This window comes from Leucoraja erinacea, chromosome 2 (genome assembly GCF_028641065.1).
Source record: "Leucoraja erinacea ecotype New England chromosome 2, Leri_hhj_1, whole genome shotgun sequence".
NCBI lineage: Eukaryota > Metazoa > Chordata > Chondrichthyes > Rajiformes > Rajidae > Leucoraja > Leucoraja erinaceus.
The window spans coordinates 51,578,727-51,604,695 of NC_073378.1; the positions used below are offsets into that span (position 1 = coordinate 51,578,727).

The 25,969-nt window shown below is 43.8% G+C and overlaps 1 protein-coding gene across 2 annotated transcripts in view; it reads left to right on the top strand.

Moving 5' to 3' along the window:
* Window positions 1-8,097: 8,097 nt before the first annotated feature.
* The window catches only part of hecw1b (HECT, C2 and WW domain containing E3 ubiquitin protein ligase 1b), a 451,931-nt gene continuing 434,059 nt past the window's right edge, over window positions 8,098-25,969 (top strand). Inside the window, exon 1 of one of the 2 annotated variants that reach the window (XM_055656760.1) lies at window positions 8,098-8,371. In XM_055656760.1, the coding sequence (XP_055512735.1) occupies window positions 8,342-8,371 (30 nt within the window). In that variant the 5' untranslated portion in view covers window positions 8,098-8,341. The remainder of the gene's footprint in view (window positions 8,372-25,969) is intronic. The other variant, XM_055656770.1, reaches the window with a different exon arrangement.

Here is a 25,969-nt window from a genome sequence, read left to right on the forward strand (position 1 = left end):
TACCAGATGCATATGCTTTTAGCCCATAAAAGGCGGCGAGCATTTCCAAAAAGTTAATGCCCAGTGAGTGTAGTAGCGATGCCTCTGAATTAGTCCATCTGCCACCTGTGCTGTCTTTGGAGTTAGTAGCTCCCCAGCCTAAAGCACTGGCATCCGTTGCAATGGTTATGTTAGGATTGGTTACGGTGATAGGACTGTGACTGTGCCAAATATTGTCAACCCACCACTGAAGTTCTAATTTGGCTTCAGCGGGTAAATCCATTTTGCGATCATAATGCCCCCTATGAAGGCGTAATGCATGAGTCCTTGCTCTTTGGAGATTTTGATAATGCAAGGGCCCATGTTGGGCAGCCGGAAATGCTGCTACTATAGAGCCAATAACTCTGGCTACATGCCGTATTCTAGGTTGCGGTGTGGCAATTAAATGGCTACAAGCTTCAATGAGTGAAACTGTTTTGTTTCTGGGCAGAGTGACAGTCATGTGAATCGTGTCAATAGTGAAGCCTAAGTAATCCATGTTAGTAGTAGGCTCCAATATTGATTTATCTGGGTGGAGGATAAAACCCCAAGTTTCAAGGAGTTGTTTAGTGGCTAACACTCCTGCGACAGCTTGATCCCGTGTTCTTCCTAATATGAGAACATCGTCCAGATAGGCCACTACTAAATGTTTTAATTCTCTCAATTTCTTCATGGCCACTTTAAGAATTTTCGTAAATAGTCTGGGAGCTGTCGTTAAACCATTGGGCAAAGCTCGGTACTGCCATAGCTGGCCCCTCCAGATAAATTTCAGATATTTAAAGTAATCTTTATGAATGGGTACCAAATAGTAAGCATCTTTGATATCTATGCTTGCCATGTAGTATCCCTTGGAGATCAGTTGTCTGGCAGTGACAAATGTCTCCATTTTGAAATGTTGATACTCAACAGACTGATTAAGTGATGTCAGGTCAATAATAATGCGACATCCACCATCTTTTTTAGTTTTGAGAAAAATATTTGATACAAATTCTTGCGGCTCGTGTGTGGTCATTTCTATGATGCCTTTAGCCACGAGCCGATCAAGTTCAGCTTGTCCTTCTACCTTCTCAACTGCCGAGGGAAGGAACACCCTTTGGGGCATGTGCTGAACTGGCGGTTCTACGCCTGGTTTGAATTCAATCTTGTATCCACTAATACTGTTGAGTATAAACTGATTGTTAGTAAGGGAGCACCAAACATGCTTGAAGAACCTCAAACGTCCCCCTGTTAATACTACACCCTTTGTCTGTGTATGTTGACAGGAACCAGACCCACCTACCTCCATGTTCACTTGTGGGGTCGTTTCCGGTGGGTCTGGCCCAAGGTTGTCCGTGTTGGTGCTGCGGTGGGGCGGCGCATCTTCCCACGGCTCCGCCCTGGGCCCCGCTCTAAAAAAGAGCACTGGGGGTAGTGGGAGGCGGTCACCAGGCTTTCACCAGCTCGGTATCTGGTGGCTGCCGAGGCGTGCGGCCAACTGGGTGTCTTCGCCCTGCTCGGTCCTGGCCCTGCCCTCATGAGGCCTACTGGTTTTGCCGCCTCTTCCAACTCCTTGAGCCTTTTGGGCAGATCCGCACCAAATAGCAGCGCCTGTCGTTCGGGCGCTGGAGCTTTACAGAGGCCTGCATATGTTGGGTTGAGGGCAGGCCTGATGTTGTCCCGCCGTAGGTTGTTTAGCTCGTACGTGGTGCCGCACATCAGTGCGAGGGCATCTTGCTGGGGTATGGTCAGGTCTTCCTCCCCAACTGACCGAGCAAAGGCGGTGACGGCTGCTGAGTGTAGCTTCAGGACTCGCTGCATTTTTACCTCCTGAGCCCTTATGTGCTGCCCCAGCTGGTTCCAGATCTGCCCATTTACCGTCTTGACCTTCAGCGCCTCGCAATTTTCGGGCGCGATGTAGTTGTCAAGGGCCTGCTGGACAGCCTTGTCCTGCAGCGGGTTGTTGGACAGCCTGTTTATAGTTGCCGCCATTCTGGGTGGCAACACCATCCCAGTTGTTGGTGGTGCCGCATATCGGCCCACTACACCCAGTAGCTCTTCTTCCGGCACGCCCGGCATGCTGACGATATCCTCCGCCTGCCCTTGGGATAGGCCAGCCCAGTCCTGGCCTCCCTTACTGCCCTCGAATATAGAGGGTACAGAAGGGTGTGGAGAGGAGGAGGCCAAAGCCGTCCTCCTGGGGAGATGCCGCATCTCCTCATTAATCATACGTTCGAGGAGCTGCCTCATGCAGCTCATCCGAACGTCTCCCCTTTTCGGTGGGGGAGAGTGTTCCCGTTCCTCCGAATCATCGGAGGACACCGGCCGGTCGGTTTTCTGTGTCGCCTTCCTCCCTGTGCGGGGCGTCGAGATTTGCAGCACTGGGGGCGGCTCGGTGTCGGGTGAGCGGGAGCGTTGAAAAAGCTCCTCCGCTGCGAGAGGCTGCCGTCCCGCTATGGACCCGTCCTCGGGTGGAGTAGGGCAGGCAGTCCTCCTGGCTGGTCGCTTGCGAGAGGCCATTATTCTCTCTAGCGCGACTCTGAAACAAAAAAGGCACTTACCTGAGGTCTCGTCTTTATGCTGCAGCTGGAGAGCCTGGCTCCAGCTGCTGCCGCTGTTGCACTGCTGACGTAATGCCGCGCCTGCGCGCTGGGTGGGTTCTTCACGTAGTCACTCACGTGACTCCGAAGTAAAATCAGTAATAAGTCGAGAAATAAAGCATAAAATGTTCAGTGAAGGTGACATCTGCCTAGAGCGGGAAAATGTGAATCAGAATATGTAAAATTCTTGTGAAAGTCGGCATTTTTAAAGCTTTAATCGTGAATAACGTGAAATGTAGGCTGAAATCTTCAATGAAGCTCATCTCTGCTAGCCGAGCTATTGTGGTGTCATCAGTGAAAGCTGGTTGTTTTAAATTCAAAGGTTCAAAGGTTCATTTATTGTCACATAAACCAATTGGTGTAGTGAAATTCGAGTTGCCATTGCAGCACACTAATAAGAATATAACACAACATTAAAGAAGAATATAACATTAAACATAAAAACATTCCCCCACAATGGTTCCCACTGTGAGGGAAGGCACAAAGTCCAGTCCTCTTACTCTTGTTCACCCATAGTCGGGCCTATTGAGGCCTCCTCTACGGCGGCCCGATGTTTCAGGCCCTCTCGCCAGATGATGGTGCTCTGGCATCGGGAGAACCCTCTCAGCGGCTTGGAATACCCGGAACGGCTGCTTCCTTACCGGAGACCGCGGCTCCCGAAGCCAACAGGCCGCGCTGCTCGCTACAGGTAAATAATTAGTTGAAAGTGAGATTGCAGGTACTGTAGATAGAGCGGTCAAAAAGGCTTTTGGCACATTGGCTTTCATCAGTCAGAGTACTGAGTATAGAAGTTGGGAGGCCATTTTGCAGTTTCTAAGACGTTAGTGAGGCCGATTTAGAGTATTGTGTTCAGTCTGGGCACTATATTATAGGAAAGATGGAAAAGGTGCAGAGAATATTTATGAGGATGTTGCCAGGACTTAAGGACCTGAGCTATAGGGAGAGGTTGAGCAGGCTAAGACTCTATTCCTTGGAGCACAGGAAGGTTAGGGGTGATCTTATAGAGGTGTATAAAATCATGAGAGGAATAGATTGGGTAGACACACAGTCATGTAGCCAGAGTAGGGAAATTGAGAACCAGAGGACATAGGTTTAAGGTGAGGGGGGGAATGATTGAATATGAACATGAGGGGTAACTTTTTCACACATAGGGTGATGCATGTATGGAATGATCTGCTAGAGGAGGTAGTTCAGGCTGGGACTATTGTAACATTTAAGAAACATTTAGACAGATATATGCATGGGCGGAAATCCTGGGGGTGGGGGGGGAATGGGACGGGGGGACCTGTTCCCCCCCCCATGTTTTGAGAGGTGGGGGACGATTCCCCCCATGTTTTGTGACCTAGGCTCCACAGCCAGTCCCAGGTCGGCTCGTTTGCCCCAGGTCTGGCTGTAGCGCCCAGGTCGGCTCCCTGCCCTTGGGACTGGCTGTAACGCCAAGGTTGGCTCGCCTGCCCCACACTCCAAAGACGTGCAGGTTTGTAGGTTAAGTGCTTCGGTAAATTGTAAATTGTCCCTGGTGTGCCGGATGGTGCTAGTGAATGGGGTGATTGCTGGTCGGCGCTGAAACGATGGGCCAAAGGACCTGCCGTTCCCAGGTCCTCAGGTCAGCTCACCTGTCCCGGGACTGGCTATAGCGCCCATGTTGGCTGGCAGGTCTGGCTGTAGCGCTCAGGTCGGCTCGCTTGCCCCATGTCTGGCTTTAGCACGCAGGTCACCTGCATGCCCCGGGATTGGCTGCAGTGCCCGGGTAAGCTCGCCTGCCCCAGGAATGGCTGTAGTGCCCAGGTAGGCTGGCAGGTCTGGCTGTAGCTCCCAGGTCGGCTCGCTTGCCCCAGGTCTGGCTGTAGCACCCAGGTCGCCTGCATGCCCTGGGACTGGCTGCAGTTCCCAGGTCGCGAAAACTATTTGCAAAAAAATATGCCTGAGGGCCGGATGATTTTGGGTAACGGGCCGGATGCGGCCCATGGGCCATAGGTTGCCGACCCCTGTCCTAGATGTTAGGCCTCATTGTGTCCCCACACCGATTTCCACCCACAGATATATGGATGGGACAGGTTTAGTGGGATATGGGCCAAATGCAGGTAGGTGGGCCAAATGTAGATGGGACATGTTAGTCGCTGTGGCCATGTTTGGTCAAAGGGTCTGTTTCCACGTATGACTCCAAGCATTTGCTTTCTTCTATGCGTTGACGATCATGTTGGTAAATGGGACTGTTATATAGTAGTTATTAAGGACCTGTTGGTCCAACGGGTCTGAATTTGCTGTATGACTCTGTATAGTACTGAGAGTGTTGGCTTACATGAATTTTTGAATGTCGTTAAACCTCTGTTCTCTGACTATCATAAAAAGAATGTGCATTATTTCAAAGAACAAAACCGCGTGATAACCTATTTATCCCTCAATCAGTATTTTGAAACAAAAGATTGAATTACAGTATCTATACATACATAACTAAAACTCTAATCTTGTGCTCTTCCAATCTGCGGGGTTTTTCTATTTACGCAAGAATGGTAAGCGATAGCGCTACGATTTTTGGCCAGGTAACTCGCCGTTCTCCTGTGCTGCAAATGCAACGTTTCGTTCCATTCGGTGGTATTTTGTAAAAGATATGTGGCGGCACTGCCTTGCCGCTGTGGCTCACCTGCAGTCCGTTTTGTCTTTTCTTTTTTTGTTTTCTTTTTGTCCCATTTCAGTTATTTTGGTTTGTTGGGTTGTGTATGGGCCCAGTGGATGATAGCGTCGGGAGCTCGCTTGAGGTCCGGAGGCACAGGTTGGTGCCGAATTTGGGGCTCCGGTGGCTCGGCCGCAACAACAGCTTGCTATGGCGCGTTCCGGACTGGGCTGGACGGCGTTCCGGCTTCGACTGAACTTCGGAAGCCGGGCAGCGGATGATTTCGGGAACCGTCCCGATTTCGTTTTTTCCAGAGCTCGGATTCAGCTTCGCGGGACTTGCTTACTGCATCACCCGGAGTTTGGGCCCGTTCGCGGACTCGGACTCAGCCGCGGGACTTGCTTACCATCACCCGGCGGGGTCACAACATCGGAAGCCTGGATCGCCTCAGCGCAGAGGGAGAGTAAGGAGGGAAGAGACAAGGACTTTGGGACTTTTGCCTTCCATCACAGTGAGGAGGTGCCTGGTGGACTCACTATGGTGGATGTTAAAACTGTGTTGAGTGTTGTACTGTAAATGTGCAATGACAATAAAGTTGAATCTAATCTAATCTAATATCGAGGTTTAAAAGGTTAAAAACTGCGCATGCGCAGATTTCGTTGCCACGCAGTTGGTACTGTAACTCATGTGCAATCGCCATGACAGTAGGCACAGCACTTGACCGCATTTGCTGTCTACCGGCATCTAATCCAATATGCAGCCACTGCTTCAGCACGCAAGGAAAAGGGGAGAGGGGGGATTAGAGTGAGAAGGGTGATTAGAGGAGGGAGGAGGAGGTCGGCAGTGGGGAATACCTGGGGAGGTGGGGGGCATAGGGGGAGATGAAGAGCATGGGAGGTGGGGGGGGGGGATAGAGGGATAGGAGCGGGTAAGGAGGGGAGAGGAGTTATAGAGGGAGGGAGTGACTGAGGGGCGGGGAACGGAGTGGGGGAGGGGCATGCAAGGAGGGGAAGGAGTGGCACCCTCGAGATCCTGGATAGGTGAGAAGGGGGAGTGGGGGGTTTGAGGGATAGGAGGGGTAGGAATGGAGAGGAGGGAAAGTGGGGGGGGGGCGAGGAAGGAGAGTGAGGGAGGAAGGGGAATGGAGGGAGAGGAGTGGGGGAGGTAAGAAGTGAGGACACATGACAATAAACTCTCTTGACTCTTGACTTGACTTGAGGAATAGAGGGAGAGGAAGGCAGTGGGGGAGGTGAGGAGGAATAGTCGGGGGATAGTGGGAGGTGAGGAGTGGGGGATAGAGGGATAGGAGGGGCGTAGGGATGGGAGAATTGTGGAGGGAGGGAGTGACAAAGTAGGGTAAAGGAGAGGGAGGGAGAAATGAGGGATTGGAGGAGGGGAGGAGTGGGGGGGAAAGAGGGAGGATGAGGAGGAGGGGGAGGGAGTGCTGGGGATGAGGGGAAATGAGCCACGCCTATGCAGTTGGGGGCTATGGGTGAGTGGTGGATTATTGCTTTGGGGGAATGGGTGGCTGGTGGAATATTGCGTTGGGGAACGCGTTATGTTGGTGGACCAGGCCTCCCGTGTGTCAGGGACCCAATGGGTCCAACTTAGTCTAGTACGTTAAATACTATGTTTCCTATATTGCATGAGTGGCTGCACTTTAGAAGCTATGAAGTATTATGGAATGTCCCAAATAGAACATGAAAAGCATCATATTAAATTGGAGTTTTTCTTTGCAATCAAGCAGCGACCATGTGAAGCACTCAAAAAATTGTCAGTAATCATATTGGTTTGCAAATGTGTGCAGCATCATAGCTAAAAGAAGAGCTCATGCATTGGTACTCGGTAATAATTGGGCGACCAGTTGTTAATGGAATTTTGCATTCAGTGAATCAGTCCATGACTCCCAAATAAATGCATAACTCGTAATCCAGGAGTGATTTTCATCCCTAGAAACAAATTATAGTGATAAACATTTAATTCACAATAATGCATGCTTCATCACTCCCACAGCTTTGTATTTTTAAATGTGGTTACGGTCTGTAATAAGATGTCAGAATTGCAATTTTTCTAAGTCCACATTGCATTTATTGCAAGATTTGATTATGGAAAGGAAACTTAAAATATGATTCCTTTTTAAAAAAACAAAACAAATTAAACATAATTTTGGGAGGAAATTACTACCAAAATCTAAGATAGTTTAACATAATGGGATGAGGGCACTCAGATTATATATGCAGTCTGATATTTGGAAGGGCTAACCGAATCAGAATAAATGACTCCAGTATCATGCATTTGCTCAATTGCTTCTGCTTCCTCTGCAGTTTCTGTGAAAGTGTTGCATTCTGGCAGCCACCACATGGAATGCAGAGAACTGTCTTATTGAATGGATTTAACGGTCTACTGTGACAAGCCGAGTTAATACAAAAATAATATGCTGCTAAGTGATGCTCCCTCATCAAATTTGAGTATATTAAAAACAGGTAGGAAATTATCTTTATTTATGAAACGTAGAATACTTAATCTCGTATATATTTGGATATTTCTTGTCATGTTTTAGTAATTTCTACAGTGATACCTAAAATTCTTGCTAATTTATTGTTGTTATTTCGAAAGGCTAATGCAGGATACATTTCTGAAGCGATGCAGAAAATTGCATCTACTGCTTATATTTAAATATCACATAACATCAGCATCACGTATATAAATGTCAAATGATGCTGTTTTCCAGCCTTGAGGAGACTCAGAGCTGCAGCAATAAGTGCGGAAATCATCAGGCTTGTATAGGGACAGCCCCCTGGGACAGGGAGGTACAGCTGCAGAATTGACAACGCTTTGCTGAGCACTTTGCTTGATATGTGTGGTAGTAGTGTGTTTTGTGTGTACGTGGGGAGGATGGGGAAAGAAAGAGGTTGGGTTAATAGCCCAAGTAGCAGGGAGACTGAAGCTGGTTGGCTGCAGCTGTCTGGTGCCCAGAGAGAGGCAGAGGGTGGAACGGAAATGAAGTGTGCAGTATCTCACTGTAGCAACTGTTGTTTGTGCTGGGATATGGTGAATCAGTGATTGGCTTACGGACTGTTACTACAAACCTAATCATGAGGGGTTTGCACTCGATTTAGTCAGCTTGTGAAGTATGATTCCTGCTCAGACCATTATTGTACAGGTAACGTACTGAGATGCTCTTTCTGTTACTAAGCAAATAGTGTGTCCTTGGTATGATTTATGTTTAAAATTACAATGAAAAACTGATTTTACTGCCTTCTAGTACAGCTCCAGGCAATGCATCAGTGTTGATGTTATGCATTGACAAGCAATAGCTCTTAAACAATGATTTAACAGTATGAGATTGGGATATGTTTGGATCTAGGATAGCCAGGACTACTTTGCAGGTGAAAAGCTAGCTGAGCACTTCCAGCAGTTCCGTGAATGATATGGTATATACACTAGAAAACCATTGCACCACTAACAAGAAATTGACACTCGAGTGTAATCTAAGTGAAATATGTGTAATGTGGCGATAAAAAGCATTTGTACAAGGAGATGATTACAATATTTTAGAGATGGAAATAATAACAGAAGAGCTGTGTTTCCTCTTGCCAGAGAGGTATGATCTGCATAAATAACACAACCACTGAACAGAACACTGCCAGGTTATGTTGCGGCAGGTCTATTTTTCCAGACTTGATGGCTTATTGAAAAGGCAAACAATGCTCCTTACAGGCTTTTATGTTGTAAACCCTGACAGCATAAGAAAGTAATGGTAGTGTATAATTAGGAGAGACGGGAGTCGCATTTACTACGAGCATTATGTGTGCTACAGATCAGGGTTGATTTAATATGCTTTCTGTAGTACTCAGCAGAAGTAAGGACTGACAGCAGTATCATTCAGTGACAGGGACTACCAATCCTTCAGTGCAGGGTGGAACCCTCTTTTGTTGTCAACTGCTGTGCTTAATTGGCAAGGTTAGGACACCACAAATACAACCTTAGCTTGAATAGGGTTTTGATTAGCGGGGACCATCATGCAGTCCCAAAAAAGTCAAACAAGACGTGCATCTATGTTTCTATGATTAAAATTGACTATAGTTAATATAATGGCACATTAAATAAGATTTTGTTTGTGCCCAATGTTAATTAAATTTAATTTGCTTATTTTTCAAACCAATATATGAATGTTATATGAAAATTTCATTTTGTTCAGGTGTTTGATAAATATGACATTTGAAAGAACATATCTTGATGCATTTTGTGCTGGAAAATGTATGCATTCACAAACATTGGAAATGATTACTACAGGATTATGTGAAATACACATTGGCTGTAATTCAAGAGCCCATGTTGTTAAACCAGTGCCCAACTCTTCCATATCCTCCGAGTGTCAATCATTGGATTGTCTTGGAGTCAGAGTAGTCGTTTAAATCTTTTACATGACCGGAAGAAAAAGATGATGATCAATGATTATATGTCACTTGGTCCACATTCAGTAGAATTTTGAATAAAGTAATTGATATTTTTACAGTGATACTTTGTAATTTCTAAGAATTACAATTACAGTCTGGAAAAAGATGTATGAGAACAATTTTAAATTATTCAAAAGGTTTTGGATTACTCTTTTTGTACAAGAAACTAGCATTCATTTTTAGAAATGGCTTCTGTTGACTTTCAATATTCTGTTTCACTGACATCGTTATTTAATAATCTTCAAAAAACTAAGCACATACTGAAAGTTTTATGTTTAAAATGTGACAAGTATCACAAGAAGAGCTTTACACTTCTTGTGATACTTTTGAAATGACAACGATTTTCATGTAAGGAAATGGAAAATAATTACAGATTCTAACTTTTATAAGATTAATTTTATAAGATTGATTTTACATTTATTCGCAATGTTCCTGTGTTGTATGTAACATTAATAGTGTAAAAGGGTATAGGTGCTGCCGGTTTTTCCTGTTAACTGCAGTATTTTGTGGCCCTGTGGAAATAATAGCTTTTGTCTTACTATTTGGAAAGAAGCATGCTGCCTGTGGCAAAGAACAGCTATAACCTCATTATGCAAAGGAAGCCCAGGCAAGCACATTCCCAAATATTCCACATTAGAATATTAGATGATATGAAATGGCTACTAATAAAAGCATTACTTTGAGTGGATTAAATGATTGCAATAATGACCAGTTTTACTCTTTTACAATACATGCAAAGTGCATTATTATATGTAAAATTTGGTAACATCTGTTGTTAAAATGAGAATTGCAATATATGCTTATTATTTGGACTGGCAAATTCCTGCTTGTTAAATGAATAATTCTGTGTTTTGGTTTTCCTTTTTGTTGTAATGGTGCACAAGATGCAATCTTATTTTTGTATTCAGTCCATGGAGTCTCCCAAATTAAGAATGTAACCTGTGCATATTAATTTATTGCCATTCAATAGAAGCACTGGGTCCATTGTTACCAAGATGTAAGTAGGCCAGTTGTTGGCTAGTTATCTGATTTTACATATTCCACATTTCTTGAAACAAAATAGAGTAAAAAATAAAATTAGATTCAACATTTCTCTCTCTTTACTCTTCCCCAATGAAGGTAGGGTTTTAAAATATTCTATTCCATATCTTTCCCCCCACTCCCCACTTTTCTCTTCCTCGGTCTGCCTATGATGGAGGCAATTTATAGATATTTCCAATACCTATCACTCATCTGCCCGTTTGGACATTCTTTGGCAGGTTGGCAGTTGCTTGCTGGCCACTGGGCTGCTTTTGTTCCACATGCCAAACCAGAACATCATGGCAAAGTTTGTTCTGTTGGAAAAGTAGTGAAAATGTTCCTCAAAATGCCCAAAATTTAACTCTGGGATTAATAGCTGAACATGCAACACCTTATTGTTCTGGTTTAGAAATTGTCTCTTGCGCCATGCATTACAGAGTGCAATTAAATGTGCAAGACATCCTTCAGTGCACATCATGTAATGATTGAATGAATAAGGGAGAAATGCTGCCTGTTATGTGCAATTTAGTAGTAGCCTGATAGAAACTTGTATAAATGAACGTTTCAGCGAAGAATGAGTGGATCTCCTGTGTTATCTGAAATCTAGACTACATTTAACAGCTTCCGTGATTTTTCACTTTGAGGGCAGTGCTTTAAATCTGTACTGTCTCGTCGATTAGCTACTAGCCATTGGTGTACACTACATAGAGTAAACAAAATCTGTGACTCTCTGAAAACTTCAAGGATAATGTCAAAGAATGACTTTCTTGTGAGAGGTATTTTGATACATAAAGTATAACGCTGAAGTTTTATCTGCGTTACGATAAACTTGCAATAGAAACAAAATAAAATTCTCTGAACATTCAGTGGATAATCCTCCATACATAAAGTTGATGCTGCCGTCTGGCACATCTTCCCCTTCCCTTCCCTTCTCAGTATTACAAAGGGATTGTTCCCTTCACGACTCCATAGTTTACTTTTCCATTGCTACCAACATTCATACCCTTTCTCATGATACCATCCCAACAACTGCAAAAGATGTCACTCCTACTTTTTACCTCTTCCCTTCCCACAGGCACAAACTTGGACAACACACAAAAACATAAATCACATACATTCCACAAGTAAAAAGAAAAATATTACAAAAAAACATGACGTTAATGCAAAACACAGTTAGAAAACAAGTCCATGTGGTGCAAGAGGTGGTTCGTAGTGTTCTGTTGTTGAGGTGGGATTACAGTTGTGCAAATTGGATTTCAGAATGAGACAGTTATAGGGACATAGCTATTCCTAAACCTGGTAGTGTGCAGTCTCTGGTTACTGCAACTCCTGCCCTTAGGTAGCAGCGAGAAAAAAGCAAGACGGGGATGGTGGGTGGGGAATCCTTGATGATAGATGCTGCTATCTTGAGGCAACATCTTAAGTAGATGGCTTTGATGGTGGAGAGGGCCGTCTCCGTGATGGACTAGACTGCATCCGCCACTCTGTGCAACCTCTTGCATTCCTGTGTCGTACCAGACCATGATGCCAATAGTCAGGATACGGTCTACAATGGATCTCTGAATATTGTCAGTGACGTACAAATCTCATTAAATGTCCAAGAAAGTAAAGATACTAGCACATCTTCTTCATGATAAAATCTATGTGCTTGACCCAGGACAGGTCGTCGAGATGTCAATGCCTAGGAATTTGAATCTGCTAACTCTCTTCACCGCTGACCCACCGATTTGAAAACTGGCACGTGGTTTCCTGTATTCCCTTTTCTGGTCAACAATTAGTTGCTTGGTTTTCTTGACTTTGATGGAGTGGTTATTGTTGCGACACCGCTCAGTCAGGTCTTCTATCTCTCTCCTGTACTCTCCTTCTAGGTGAAGCAGCAATTAAGTTTCCATGTTACAACTTGGTCTACTGCATTCACTGATCACGATGTGGTCTTCTCTACAGAAGAAGAACCAAATGCAGATATGGCGACCCTTTTGCAGAACACCTCTAATCAGTCAGCAAGAATAAACTGAAGCTTCCATTTTTGACATGTTAATTCCCCATTCCAATCTTATTCTGGCTCTTATTCTGAAGAAGGATCTCGACCCGAAACGTCACCCAGTACTTCTCTCCGGAGTTACTCCAGCATTTTGTGTCTACCTTCGATTTAAACCAGCATTTTCAATTCTTTCCTACACACTTATTCTGAACTCTGTATGTTTGGCCTCTGACACTTACCTAACACCAGCCAACGTAGGCTTGATTTACAGTATCTTGTGTAATCACTGGACAGGTCATAGGCCTCACCACTCAACGTTGAACTCATCATTTTCAGAGAACCAGCCTTTCCAGTGTTCATCATATTTGATGAAATGCGATTAACTTGTGACATTAAGTTAGTTCCATACATACTGTCTAACCTGCTGGGTATCTCTGGCAGTCGTGCTTATCTTAGATTTTCAACAGCTCTAGTGTTCAATGTATCACAGTTCTAACCTTAATTTGTCTGTGTCTTTCTTGCTCTTTCTCTTCTCCCCACTCTTATTCCTCCGCCCACACACTCTTATTCTTTCCCCCAACCGCTCTCATTCCTCCCTCCACCCTGCTCTCATTCCTCCCCCATTCTCATCCACCACCACACCCCCACTTTCACTTAACTCATTAGATCTCCTCCTGAGAGGTTATCTGTAATTCACAAACCTCTCGGCAAACACCTCATTCTTTGCTTCACAGTCTTTCTTGATCTCCAACCTATCAAATGTCCCTTTATTTTCTCCACCACCTCCACCTGCTCCATCTCTGCAACATAAAACATGGTCTTAACTTTGCCTGATTCTGGAAAAAGGTCATCAAAGTGAAACAATAGCTCTTGCTTCGTTCTCTACAGATGTCTCTCTGTCTCTCAGGTTTCCAGTATCTATTTTTTAGTTAGATTGTTAGCCTGCTGATTTGGGCAATAAATAGGACATGAAAACATAAATAGAGACACAATTGCATTATTATGACTGATGTTGTTCTAGTGAAATAGTTCATTGGCAGACAATGTGGCAAAGCTCCAGCTGAAATTTTATTTTTCAGTTTGTTTATCCTCCTGGCTGCATGAATAACTTGCTACTCTTAATATTTCTAATAGCTATTTGTAATTTTTATTTTACTTATGTAAACGTGACCTGCTTCAACAATCAGAGGCTCTTATGTGAGGAAGTCCACACTGACATATGATTCTTCAGCTTAGAAGTATGGCCTCTTCACTTTGAACAGTCTTTGTTACTTAATAGATCATTTTAAAAGTAAGGATGAAAATAGATATTCAAAATCTGTAATTGAATGTCTGACGATTCTCACATGCACAGTCTCTCAAAGAAAGGTAAGCTGATACCTTTGGTACATGACGTTGGTTTTCTTGAACTTTTCTTTAACCCAAAGTATTTGGGGAGCTGTATTTCATTCCCAGAGGAAGGATAGAGTTGGGTCCGATGCAACACCAGTTCTTGCCTTTTCTGTGATTTGCAACAATCTACAGACGGATTTGTGTTTGTCAGTTGAAAATGCAACAGAACACAGAGGGGAAAAACTGCAGGTTGTTTAATCTTGAATATGATGTTTAAACATTAATAGTGACAGCTATCTTTCATTCTACTGAGGATATAGTGCCCTGCAGCAATAGATATTGGCATTGCATTTCCATTCCTGTGTGGTGGCAATGGGAGAGCAACATTTCATGTATAGATATGTCAACAGAGGGAGCACATTTTAAATTTGTTGGGGATATTTAGAAGGATGTGTTTGCTTAAAAACAAGAGAGACTCAAAGATTATTTTCCCACTGTAAAAAAGCAACGACCTAGAAATTAATTGCCAGTTAGTAGCACTGCATTTTACCACTAGTACTGTACATCCCCGTCTTTTCAAAATTCTATACATCTTTTGTCGTTTCCCAAGTTACAGTGTAGCAAATGCACTGCACTTGTATTTTCCCGGGAATGCATATATTTCCAACACAAATATGGTTGATTACTGATACCTAGGATGCCCGTTCACTAAACATATGACAGTCATCAATGTTCCCTTGTACTTTTGGAGATGCATCTGTATGATTATTAGAAACTGCTGAGATTCATTCAACACACATGACTGACACATCAACACAGATTTAATTCAATCCCTAATTGCTCGAGAAGGTGGTGGTGAGGCTCTCCTTCAACTGCTGCAGCTCTTGCGCTGAAGGTGTTCCCACAGTAGTGTTCCAGTAGGGACATCCACGACTTTGAGGCAGCGATACTGAAAGATGGACAAGAAATTTCCAATTCAGGGTGGCATGTGTCTCTGGAGAAGTAATACGTTATAGCATTCCTATTTCTCTGTTGTTTTTGTCCTAGATGTTAGAAGGATCAGGTTTGAGAGATGCTAAAGAATACATGTGAAATAATTACAGTGCACTTTTTAGAGTGAGCATCAGTGAGAAGGTTAACAGTAAGTTCTAGTTTATAGCATTATGACTAACAACTTTGGTAACAATGTTGGTGATTCATAGGATGCTGTTGGACCAGCGGTTGGTACAATTGGATTTGTCCTGATTTTTATGGTGTTTGTAACAAATAGTTTATATATTGTGTGCTGACTTTCATAAAAAGTCAGTTCTTCATGTGTACATTTCTGTCAACTTGGAGCACTAATGAATGTCATCACTGTCCAGTTGTAATCCTTGATGTGCAGCTATATAGTTGTAGCGGTATGACTAACACTTAAACCTTTGTCAAGTCAAGTCAGGTTAAGTTGAGTTGATTGTCATATACACAAACAGTGAGGTATAGGAACAATGAAAATCTTCCTTGCAGCATTATCATCATCATAGGCACACAGGCTCAGACAACACACACATGTATTTTGCACATCAATTATGCATAAATACAAGGCAGTAAAAAGGATTGTGCAAAAACAGGACATTAGTTCAAAACACAATTAGAAAATAAGTCCCATGAATGCAAGTGATGGTGCGCAGTATTCTGTTGCCGAGGTAGTATAAGAATTAAAGTTATGCAGGTTGGTTAAATACCTTGATAGTTGTAGGAAAGCAGTTGTCCCTGAACCGGGTGGTGCAGCACTTTAGCCTGCTGTACCTCTTGCCTAATGTTAGCAGCAGGGCGAAGACCTTATATGGATAGTGGGGATCCTTGATGATAGATGTAATTATTAGTTCTTAGTTTAGTTTATTGTCATGTATACCGAGGTGCAGTGAAAAACTGTTTTGTTGTGTGCTATCCAGTCAACAGAAAGATTATACATGATTACAATCAAGATGTCTTCAGTATCTAGGAATGAACTGTAGATGCTGGTTTAGACCAAAGATAGACACAATGCTGGAGTAACTACTATCTAGAACCTCGGACTATCTTTGATCAGACTTTACTGGCTTTATCTTATATTACACGTTTTTCACGTTATTCCCTTTATCATGTATCTGTACACTGTGGATGGCTCGATTGTAGTCATGTATTGTCTTTCCACTGATTAATTAGCATGCAACAAAAGCTCTTCACTGTACCTTGGTACACGTGACAATAAACTAAACTCAACTGAACTAAAATCAGTGGATCAGGCAGCATCTCTAGAGATAAAGAGGTGATGTTTTGGGTCAGTGTCCGAAGAGGATGTTCCGGCCCAAAACATCACCTATTCTTTTTCTCCAGAGATGCTGCCTGACCCGCTGATTGACTTCAACATTTTGCAGCTAAGCTGTCCACAGCGGTGCATTCTTGAAGAATGCATTCTGCATGAAGAATGTTGCATGCATGCATTCTTAAACATAGACATAGAAACATAGAAAATAGGTGAAAGAGGAGGCCATTCGGCCCTTCCCTATCATCCCCTATCAATAACCCGTGCCTGCCTTCTCCCCATATCCCTTGACTCCACTAGCCCCTAGAGCTCTATCTAACTCTCTCTTAAATCCATCCAGTGACCTGGCCTCCACTGCCCTCTGTGGCAGGGAATTCCATAAATTCGCAACTCTCTGGGTGAAAAAGTTTTTTCTTACCTCAGTCTTAAATTACCTCCCCTTTATTCTAAGACTGTGGCCCCTGGTTCTGGACTCACACAACATTGGGAACATTTTTCCTGCATCAGCTTGTCCAGTCCTTTTATAATTTTATATGTTTCTATAAGATTCCCCTTCATCTTTCTAAACTCCAGTGAATACAAGCCTAGTCTTTTCAATCTTTCCTCATATGACAGTCCCGCTATCCCAGGGATTAATCTCGTGAACCTTGATGCAGCACCTCATGTGGATGTGCCTGTAATGGACCAGACTGAGTACGATGGGAAAATAAGTTAACTTTGGGAATTCTGAGAAGTGAAGTCAACTTTACATGAACTCTCTAACCTGATACGGAAAGTAAATGGATTCAGATAGGCGCAGCCAATAGTAAAAAGGTTGCTTAACCTCAATAGGGTGGTGATTGCTAATATTAAAGATGGAGAATGGAACAATGGAGCAGATGCATCCCAGTTGACCATCTGGATGTATTTTGGGTAGAAGTACATCACTGAACCTTCTGGAAGTGCAGAAGAAACTGTATAAAAGAGGGACATGAGGCATATAAAAGAGGACATGAGAGGAATAAATTGGGTAGATGCACAGAATCTTTTGCTCAGAGTAGGGGAATCGAGGACCAGAGGACATAGGTTCAAGGTGAAGGGGAAAAGATTTAATAGGAATCTGAGGGGTAACTCTTTTCTCACAAAGTGTGGTGGGTGTTTGGAACAAGCTGCCAGAGGAGGGAGTTGAGGCAAGGACTATCCCAACGTTTAAGAAACCATTAGAAAGGTACATGGACAAGACGTTTGGAGGGATATGGACCAAACGCAGGCAGGCAGGCAGGATTAGTGTAGGGGGGACATATTGGCCGGTGCGGGCGTTGGGCCGAAGGGCCTGCTTCCACACTGTATCAATCTATGTCTCTATGATAGCAACAACCCCGGGAAAAATTGTCACAGAAGAAGAGGTTCCTGGGTACAAACTTAGAGAAGTATACAAAATGTTGGAATAAACCTGGCCTGTTTCACATGCGTAGCATTTCAGTTCAAACAATAGACAATAGATAATAGACAATAGGTGCAGGAGTAGACCATTCGGCCCTTCAAGCCAGCACCGCCATTCAATGTGATCATGGGTGATCATCACCAATCAGTACCCCGTTCCTGCCTTTTCCCCATATACCCTGACTCCGCTATTTTTAAGAGCCCTATCTAGCTCTCTCTTGAAAGCATCCAGAGTTGTCTGGCTTCTTAAAAGTTTTCTCCTCCCTTCTCCCCACTTCTCCCCTCTTACCTTACACCAGGGACGTGTGGTCAGGGGAGGCAGAGCCTCACCTGTCATACTTCCAATGAAAATAGCTGTTAAGAAAAGTAAAGAAAAATAATAATAAAATAAAATAAATATAACGATTTTTTCCACTGATCTGTGTTATGTCATTTCTATATGAATCTAATCATTTTTTATAGTCAATATCACCAAATTTGCGCAGCTCCACTGCAAATACAGGGAGAGATGAGAGGTGAGGCAGCGAGCGAAGAGCTGAACCTCCCCTCTGATTGCGCAACCCCTCAGAAACTGCATGGAGCGCTGGCAATAAGTGTGTGCCTGTTACTATCTCTATGTATGTCAACAATGTAATGTGTGTAAACCTCTTCATTACATGTCCTCACCTTCCATAGTCCAGAAAACGTATTTCACATAGAAATATATTAAATTATGTGCTCACTGGTCTCATCATAAAACTGCAATGAAAAAGTACCAGGGGAGGCAGCGATCAGATCTGCCTCACAAGGGGGCGTGTCTTGAGCCCAGTGGAGGAAGAGCGAGCGTCAATTACGTCGGCTCAGCCCACGTAATTGACACTACCTCGCTCTCCCTCCACGTTAGCAGCGGCGGCGGTTCATTAGAAAGATATTAGATTATTTAAAAATAGATTTATACTTATCACAATAATAAAGTCATTCATTTTTGTACTTCTGAACATTTTTGTTTTATTTCTTGTAAGGCAGGAGTCTAAATAATATGGCACGCGGGACACATCAACCCATCACGAGATTTTTCAAGCTCAGATTAGAGTCGGGGAGCGCGACAGCCTGGGGCTGCTCTTAGTGTTGTTACCGGTTAGATCCCTAGAATTGTCAGAGCCGAGACATCACAGGGCCGTCGTGAAGAATGGACCAATGGTGCGGTGAGAGGTTCGGCGACGGTCAGAATGGGACGGCTATGGGTTATAGCGTGCCATCATTCCCCTCTCTGTCTCTCTGTCTCTCTGTCTCTCTGTCTCTCTGTCTCTCTGTCTCTCTGTCTCTCTCTTCCTTCCCCTGGTCCCCGCCTTTGCGATATGTGTGTGTCCCACTCTGACAGTCGCCGTTCCAGTTCGTCAGGCGTGTGCAGGCAACTTGGCAGTCCACTGAAAAATCGCCTGCGGGACAAGCCCATTACAGGTACGGGCTCAACATAGCAAAAATTTACCCAATGTGGGCGTTGGTTGCTGGTCGTCGAGCCCCATTTTCTCTCTCTCTCCTTACGGTGCTGTCACTTTGTCACTGTGACATGGCGTAGTTCCGTTTCCTGACCTGCAGCTCCTTCCTGCACGGATTTCCTCCAGGAGCGTCTGTCCAGTGCAATCTGTTCACAGTTGCTCGATATGATGTCGAATTTCTTCAGACTGTTTTTGATGTTGTCCTTGAAGCGTTTCTTTGGCCCGCTTGGGGCTTGCCGAGCTGTCTTCAGTTGAGAGGACAGGATCTGTTTCGGGAGACATGTGTGGAACATGTGGATTACATGGTCAGTCCATCGAAGTTGGTGCTGCATTATTATTGTGGTGGTGATACTGGTCATGTTGGCTTCCTCCAAAACGCTGATGTTGGTGTGTTTGTCCTCCCAGCTGTCCTCCCAGACACTAAAAAATGTGGATGAGTAAAGACCTCACAGTGGAAGTATATAATTCCTTTAATGTATGAGTACAGACAGTTTAAATCAGTAATTTGCAGAGAATAAAGAGATGTGTTTATGTTATTCAAAACATTGATTTGACCATTTAAATTAATGGTGTGTGCTGATTGGCAGAACCCAGTTTAAAACTGAGGTAAGCATTCATTATACATTTCCCAGCATGCATACCCCATTATGAGGAGTAACTTGAAATGCTCGGACTGTTATTGGAACTGAGGAGGTTAATAGCAGTTTTCAAATTATGAATAGCTCTGTCAGAATAAATAAGCAAGTATAATTATCTCTGGCTGTGGAAATAATAGTGAGGCTTCCATGTAGAGGGTAGCAGAAATTTCTTTGCATTGAAAAATCAGTGAAATAGTTATAGAAGTATGCTAATTTTATCATTGAAATCTGAGAACTCGATTAAAATTAAGAAAAGCTGAGTTCAAATATTAAAATGGGAGTTTGGATATTTTAATGCTAAACTGAAAGAGGATACTTGTAAATAAAGACCTTGAGGATATCAAACTGTCACAGGTTTGTTCCATGTTTCCATCTTGCCTGCCCTGAATGTGACTGCGATCTCGCATCTCCAACATACTCCATTTTTAACTTCCCTCTGTGGCAAACCAATATTTCACCCAGCCCTCTTGAAACCACTAAAAGGCACAACACAGACTGCAGTGGTGTAACAAGTCCCATCATTATATCCCAAACCATGTTCACCTTCGAAGAATAGGAGTAGAAAAGCTATGTCCAGCATTAATCCAGTTTAGTTTAGGGATACAACACAAAAACTGACCCACCAAGACCACGCCGACCAGCAATCCCCGTACACTGGCACTCACCTACAGCCCTGTACATCTTAGTTTCCTCCCCAATGTGGGAGGAAACCAGAGCACCCAGAGAAAAACCCAGGCAGCTCACGGGGAGAACGTACAAACTCTGTACAGGCAGCACCCATTGTCAGGATCGAACCCGGGCCTCTGGTGCTATAAGGTCATAAGTGATAGGAGTAGAATTAGACCATTCGGCCCATCAAGTCTACTCCGCCATTCAATCATGTCTGATCTATCTATCCCTCCTAACACCATTCTCCTGCCTTCTCCCCATAACCTCTGACACCTTACAATTCAAGAATCTATATATCTCTGCTTTAAAAATATTCACTGACTTGGCCTCCACTGTCTTCTGTGGCAAAGAAATCCACAATTCACCACCCTCTGATTAAAGAAGGCAACAACTCTCGCACTGTGACACCGTGTTGGCCATATCTGATGCGGACAAAAAAGGCGAGCACCAAGGTATTGCATAGGTGACATTGTCAGCGTAGGTAGGAAATTAGTTTGCACCAAAGATGTAAAATATCTGATTTTACATAAATAAGCATCTACAAATTCACTTGCTCCTCGGAATTTACAAACTTAATGTGGAGCACTTTGAAAACCATGTAAACATGACAGAGATTATGTAAAATAATTGCATGATTAGATTCAGCAATGAGAAACTATGAAGTGTGATTTTAGATCAATTAACTAGTCACTTTGGCCCACTACGTCCATATGGCCCATTGTGCCTACCGAGATTAATCCCATTTGCCCACATTAGGTTTGTATCCTTCAATGTCTTTGTGATTCAAGTATTTGTTGAGATGCTTCTTCAATGTTATGAGAGTATCTGCCTTTAACACCTCTTCAGACAGGACACTCTAGACTCCAACCATCCTTTGAATTAAAAGAATGACCACCCCAGATCCCCTCTATGCCTCAAACTTCTCACCTTAAACCTATGCCCCCTCATCTTTGACAACCCCACTATGAGACAAGATTTTACTATCTATCCCCTTCATAATTTTATAAATGTTTCTCAGATAACTCCTTAATCTCCTGAACACCAGGAAAACCAAACAGCCTATCCAGCCTCTCATTATCGGAACGTGCCAATCCAGACAGTGAATCGTTGCATAGGAAGGATAGAAGCAAAATGCTGGGGTAACTCAGCGGGCCAGGCAGCATCTCTGGATAGAAGGAATGGGTCGAGAACCTTCTTCAGACTGAGAGTGGGGGTGGGAGATTGCAACCTTCACGTGGTCCGCCCTGTTTCGATGAATGCAATCAACCCGGTGTACACAATCAAATAAGATCAAATAGAACAAGTTGTCCTACAACTTTAGGCTGTGCACGCCAGAAGAAGAAGAAGACTGAGAGTCAGGGGAGAGAGAAACAGAGATATGTAAGGGTCAGGTGTGAAAATGAAACATCAAAGGGGACAAAGTTCAAGGAAAATGTAGAATAGATCATTGTTAGCTAGGGGAAGGTGACAACGAAGCATATAAAGATAAAAGTGCAATCAGGAGGACAGTCAGACTGGTCGGAGAGCTAGAAAGGGGAGGGATGGAGAGAGAGGGAAAGCAAGGGTTTCTTGAAGTTAGAGAAGTCAATATTCATACCGCTGGGTTGTGAGCTGCCCAAGCAAAATATGAGATGCTATTCCTCCAATTTGCGGTGGGCCTCACTATGACAGTAGAGGAGGCCCAAGACAGAAATGTCAGTATCAGAATGGGAGGGGGAGTGTTTAGCAACTGGGAGATCATGTGAGTTTAGGCAGACTGAGTTGAGGTGTTCAGCGAAATAATCGCCGAGCCTGCTCTTGATCTAGGTCCAATCTTTGCTGCACCTTCTGCAGCACAATCACAACCTTCCTGCAGTATGATGACCAGAATGGCATAAAACACTCTAAATGTTGCCCAGCCAATATTTTACAAATGTACCATTATGTCCCAGCTCCTATATTCTATGCCACCACTGATGAAGTCAAGTACTCCATTATCCTCCTTCATTACTTAATCCTGTAGAGCTGCTACTCTCAGAGATCTATGGGTTTGTACTCTTTGTTAATCAGCAGTCCCGAGGTCTCTGTGTACTGTGTACATCCTATCCTTGGTTGTTCTCCAAAACTGCACACCACACACTGGAAAGGATTGAAATGCATTTGCCATCGCTCCTCCTAAATAAAAATCTATAAATAATGAGTTGAGAAAACATAAAAGGAGAAAAATTACAGAGCAGATTATCATTGCTTTGTCAGGTCTTTGTCATTACTTTAGACTTCCACTTATGTCTGTTTAAAATATTTGAGTTCACAAAGTTCCAACAGTGGAAGCTGATAAAAGTGCAGCAAAGGATTGAATGTGGTAGCCAACAGGATATCACCTTAACTACAGGGATTTAAAAAGTAGGGACTGAACAGTGGAAAGATTGAGAGGGAGAGTGAAACAATACAAAAAATTCAAAGTTAAGTCGTACTGACAAAGAAACGGACAAAAGGATATTTGGGAATGAAAAGAAAAGATGACAAAAGTGAGATTTTGTTTCCCCCAAAACTGAAAAACTCAAGTGTGAACTCCATACATTCCAGACGGATGGGAGGCACCAAAGAATAATTATTACATTGTTCAAATGGTACTTATGTCATCAAATTCCAGGCTTAAAGAACTGTGCTGGCTTTAAATCACATGCAAATACATCAACGCCATGCCATGTGCATCAATATTAAAGAAATCAGCAAAAAGCTAATGGAGAAATGCTCGGATAGCAAATTTGGGATATTTGCAATTTTCAGCTGAAGCTGCAATAGAAATTACACATTAATACCAAGGAATCACATTGACCTCATAATTAGTTTGACTGGAAAGTCTGGGCCAACAGTAATTTATCCAGTGGTTCAACAGCAAGAGGGCAATAGGAATAGAAAATGATGTATCTATCTGTATGAAACAAAGATAAATATAAAGCACTTAATGTTTTTTTTTTACTGTTCAAAAGAACAAGAAGTTGAATCCATTAAATAATGCCAATGAAGTGGGAATTCTAATCAATGACGTTGGTTAAATTTTACTTCAGAGTCACGTGAGTGATTCCGTGAAGAAGCCCCGCCAGTCCGCATGCGTGTCATTATGTCATCCGCAATGGCAAAGCACCGGACTGGCAGGCAACTCACTCCTGCCAGCGGTATACATTTGTTGCCAATATTTATCACACTTGAGGAGGTGGTGGCGATACAACCTTGAACTATCGGAGGTTTTCAGGTGAAGGTAATTGTCCAATGTGTTGTGCAGGGAGTTCCAGGATTTAGGTTGTGTGATGATAAGGGAGCTCTGGTATTTTGCCATGTTGGGATGGTATCCAAATATCTCTTCAATATCATCTCTTCCACAGCCAACAGTAGACCATTGATTTACCCTGAACCTTTTTATACCTCTAGTTTCCCTCCCCCCGATTCTCAGTCTGAAAAAGGGTTTAGACCCAAAATGTCACCTATTCCTTTTCTCCTGAGATGCTGCCTGACCCGCTAAATTACTCCAGCATTTGTATCCGATTTTCTTACAACTATTAGATTCTTGAACCAATTGACACAATCATAATTCTCGCACGACAATGGAACACTACAGCCCACCTTTTGCGCCTGTATGGACATTTTTTTTCTAATTAAGTTTTGGCACTAATGCAGGGGTCAGCAACTTGCAGCCCATAACCCGAAATCATCCGGCCAGCAGGTGGATTTTATTCCTCGTAATCATCCGGCCTGCCGAGCGCCCCGAGCAGCAGCACCCCGAGCAGTGGCTTAGCGCCCCGAGCAACAGCGCCCCGAACAGCGGATTCCCCGAGCAGCTGCCGAGCGCCCCAAGCAGCGACCGAGCGCCCTGAGCAGCAGCGCCCTGAGCAGAGCGCCCTGAGCAGCAGCGCCCTGAGCAGCGGTCGGGCACCCCTGAGCAGCGACCGAGCGCCCAGAGTAGCGGCTGGGCACCCCGAGCAGTGACTGGGCATTGACTGTATCCCATCCTGCGCAAAGCCGCCAGCATGGCCACACACCTTCTGTGAACATGTGTAAGAAAGAACTGCAGATGCTGGAAAAATCAAAGGTAAACAAAAACGCTGGAGAAACTCAGCGGGTTAGACATGCAAGGATTGCATGACGCTACCTCACCCGCTGAGTTTTTATGTATAATTTCTGAGGTACCACTGCAAACAAGACTTTTCATTCTACCTGCAACTCACTGTACATGTGCATATGATAAAAAACGTGAACGTGAAGATTATGGGAAAGTTCAGTGGGATCAGGAGATGGGTGACACATTACACAATACCTCTCTGTCTCTGGTTTACTGTTGCAGCCAGAATAATTATATGGCACGTTAAGTTGAATGGCCGGTCAATGTTTACACCAGCATATGGAGGTCTGCCATTGAAGCTCAAAGGTAGTTGTTTGGATTCCCTCCTATTGGGGATGATCATTATCTGGTGCTATTATGATTTAAATTCTACATGCTCCTATTGGCCCATGCCTGAATGTGGCCTGGGTCTTGCTGCTGACATGTTTGTACTTTAATGAGCCATAGAATGATACAGTGTGGAAACAGGCACTTCGGCCCAACTTGCCCACACTGGCTAACAATGTCCTGGCTACACTAGTCCCACTTGCCTGTGCTTGGTCCATATCCCTCCAAACCTGTCCTATCCATGTACCTGTCTAACTGTCTCTTAAACGATGGGATAGGCCCAGCCTCAACTACCTCCTCTGGCAGCTTGTTCCATATACCCACCACCCTTTGTGTGAAAAGGTTACCCCTCAGATTCCTATTAAATCTTTTCCCCTTCAACTTGAACCTATGTCCTCTGGTCCTCAATTCCCCTTCTCTGGGCAAGAGACTGTGCATCTACCCGATCTATTCCTTTCATGATTTTGTACACCTCTATAAGATCCCTCTTCTTCCTCCTGTACTCCATGGAATAGAGACCCAACCTCCTTAACCTCTCCCTATTAAATCTTTTAAATTTCCCAAAATGCAACACCTCACACTTCTCTGTATTAAATTCCATCAACCATTCCTCCGCCCACCTGGCCAATCGATCCAGATCAGCTGCAATCTTTCACAACCATTTTCACTGTCTGCAAAACCACTCACTTTTGTATCATCAGCAAACTTGCTAATCTTGTCCTGTATGTTCTCATCCAAATCATTGATGTTGATGACAAACAGTAATGGGCCGAGCACTGAACCCTGAGGCACACCATTAGCCACAGGCCTCCTGTCTGAGAATCAACCTTCCACCATCACCCTCTGCTTCCTTCCATGGAGCCAATTTGCTATCCATTCTGCTATCTCTCCATGGATCCCATGCGATCTAACCTTCCAGAGCAGCCTACCATGCAGAACCTTGTCGAATGCTTTACTGAAGTCCATGTACACAACATCTACAGCTCTGCCCTCACCTATCCTTTTGGTCATGTCTTCAAAAAAATCAATCAGATTTGTGAGACGCGAC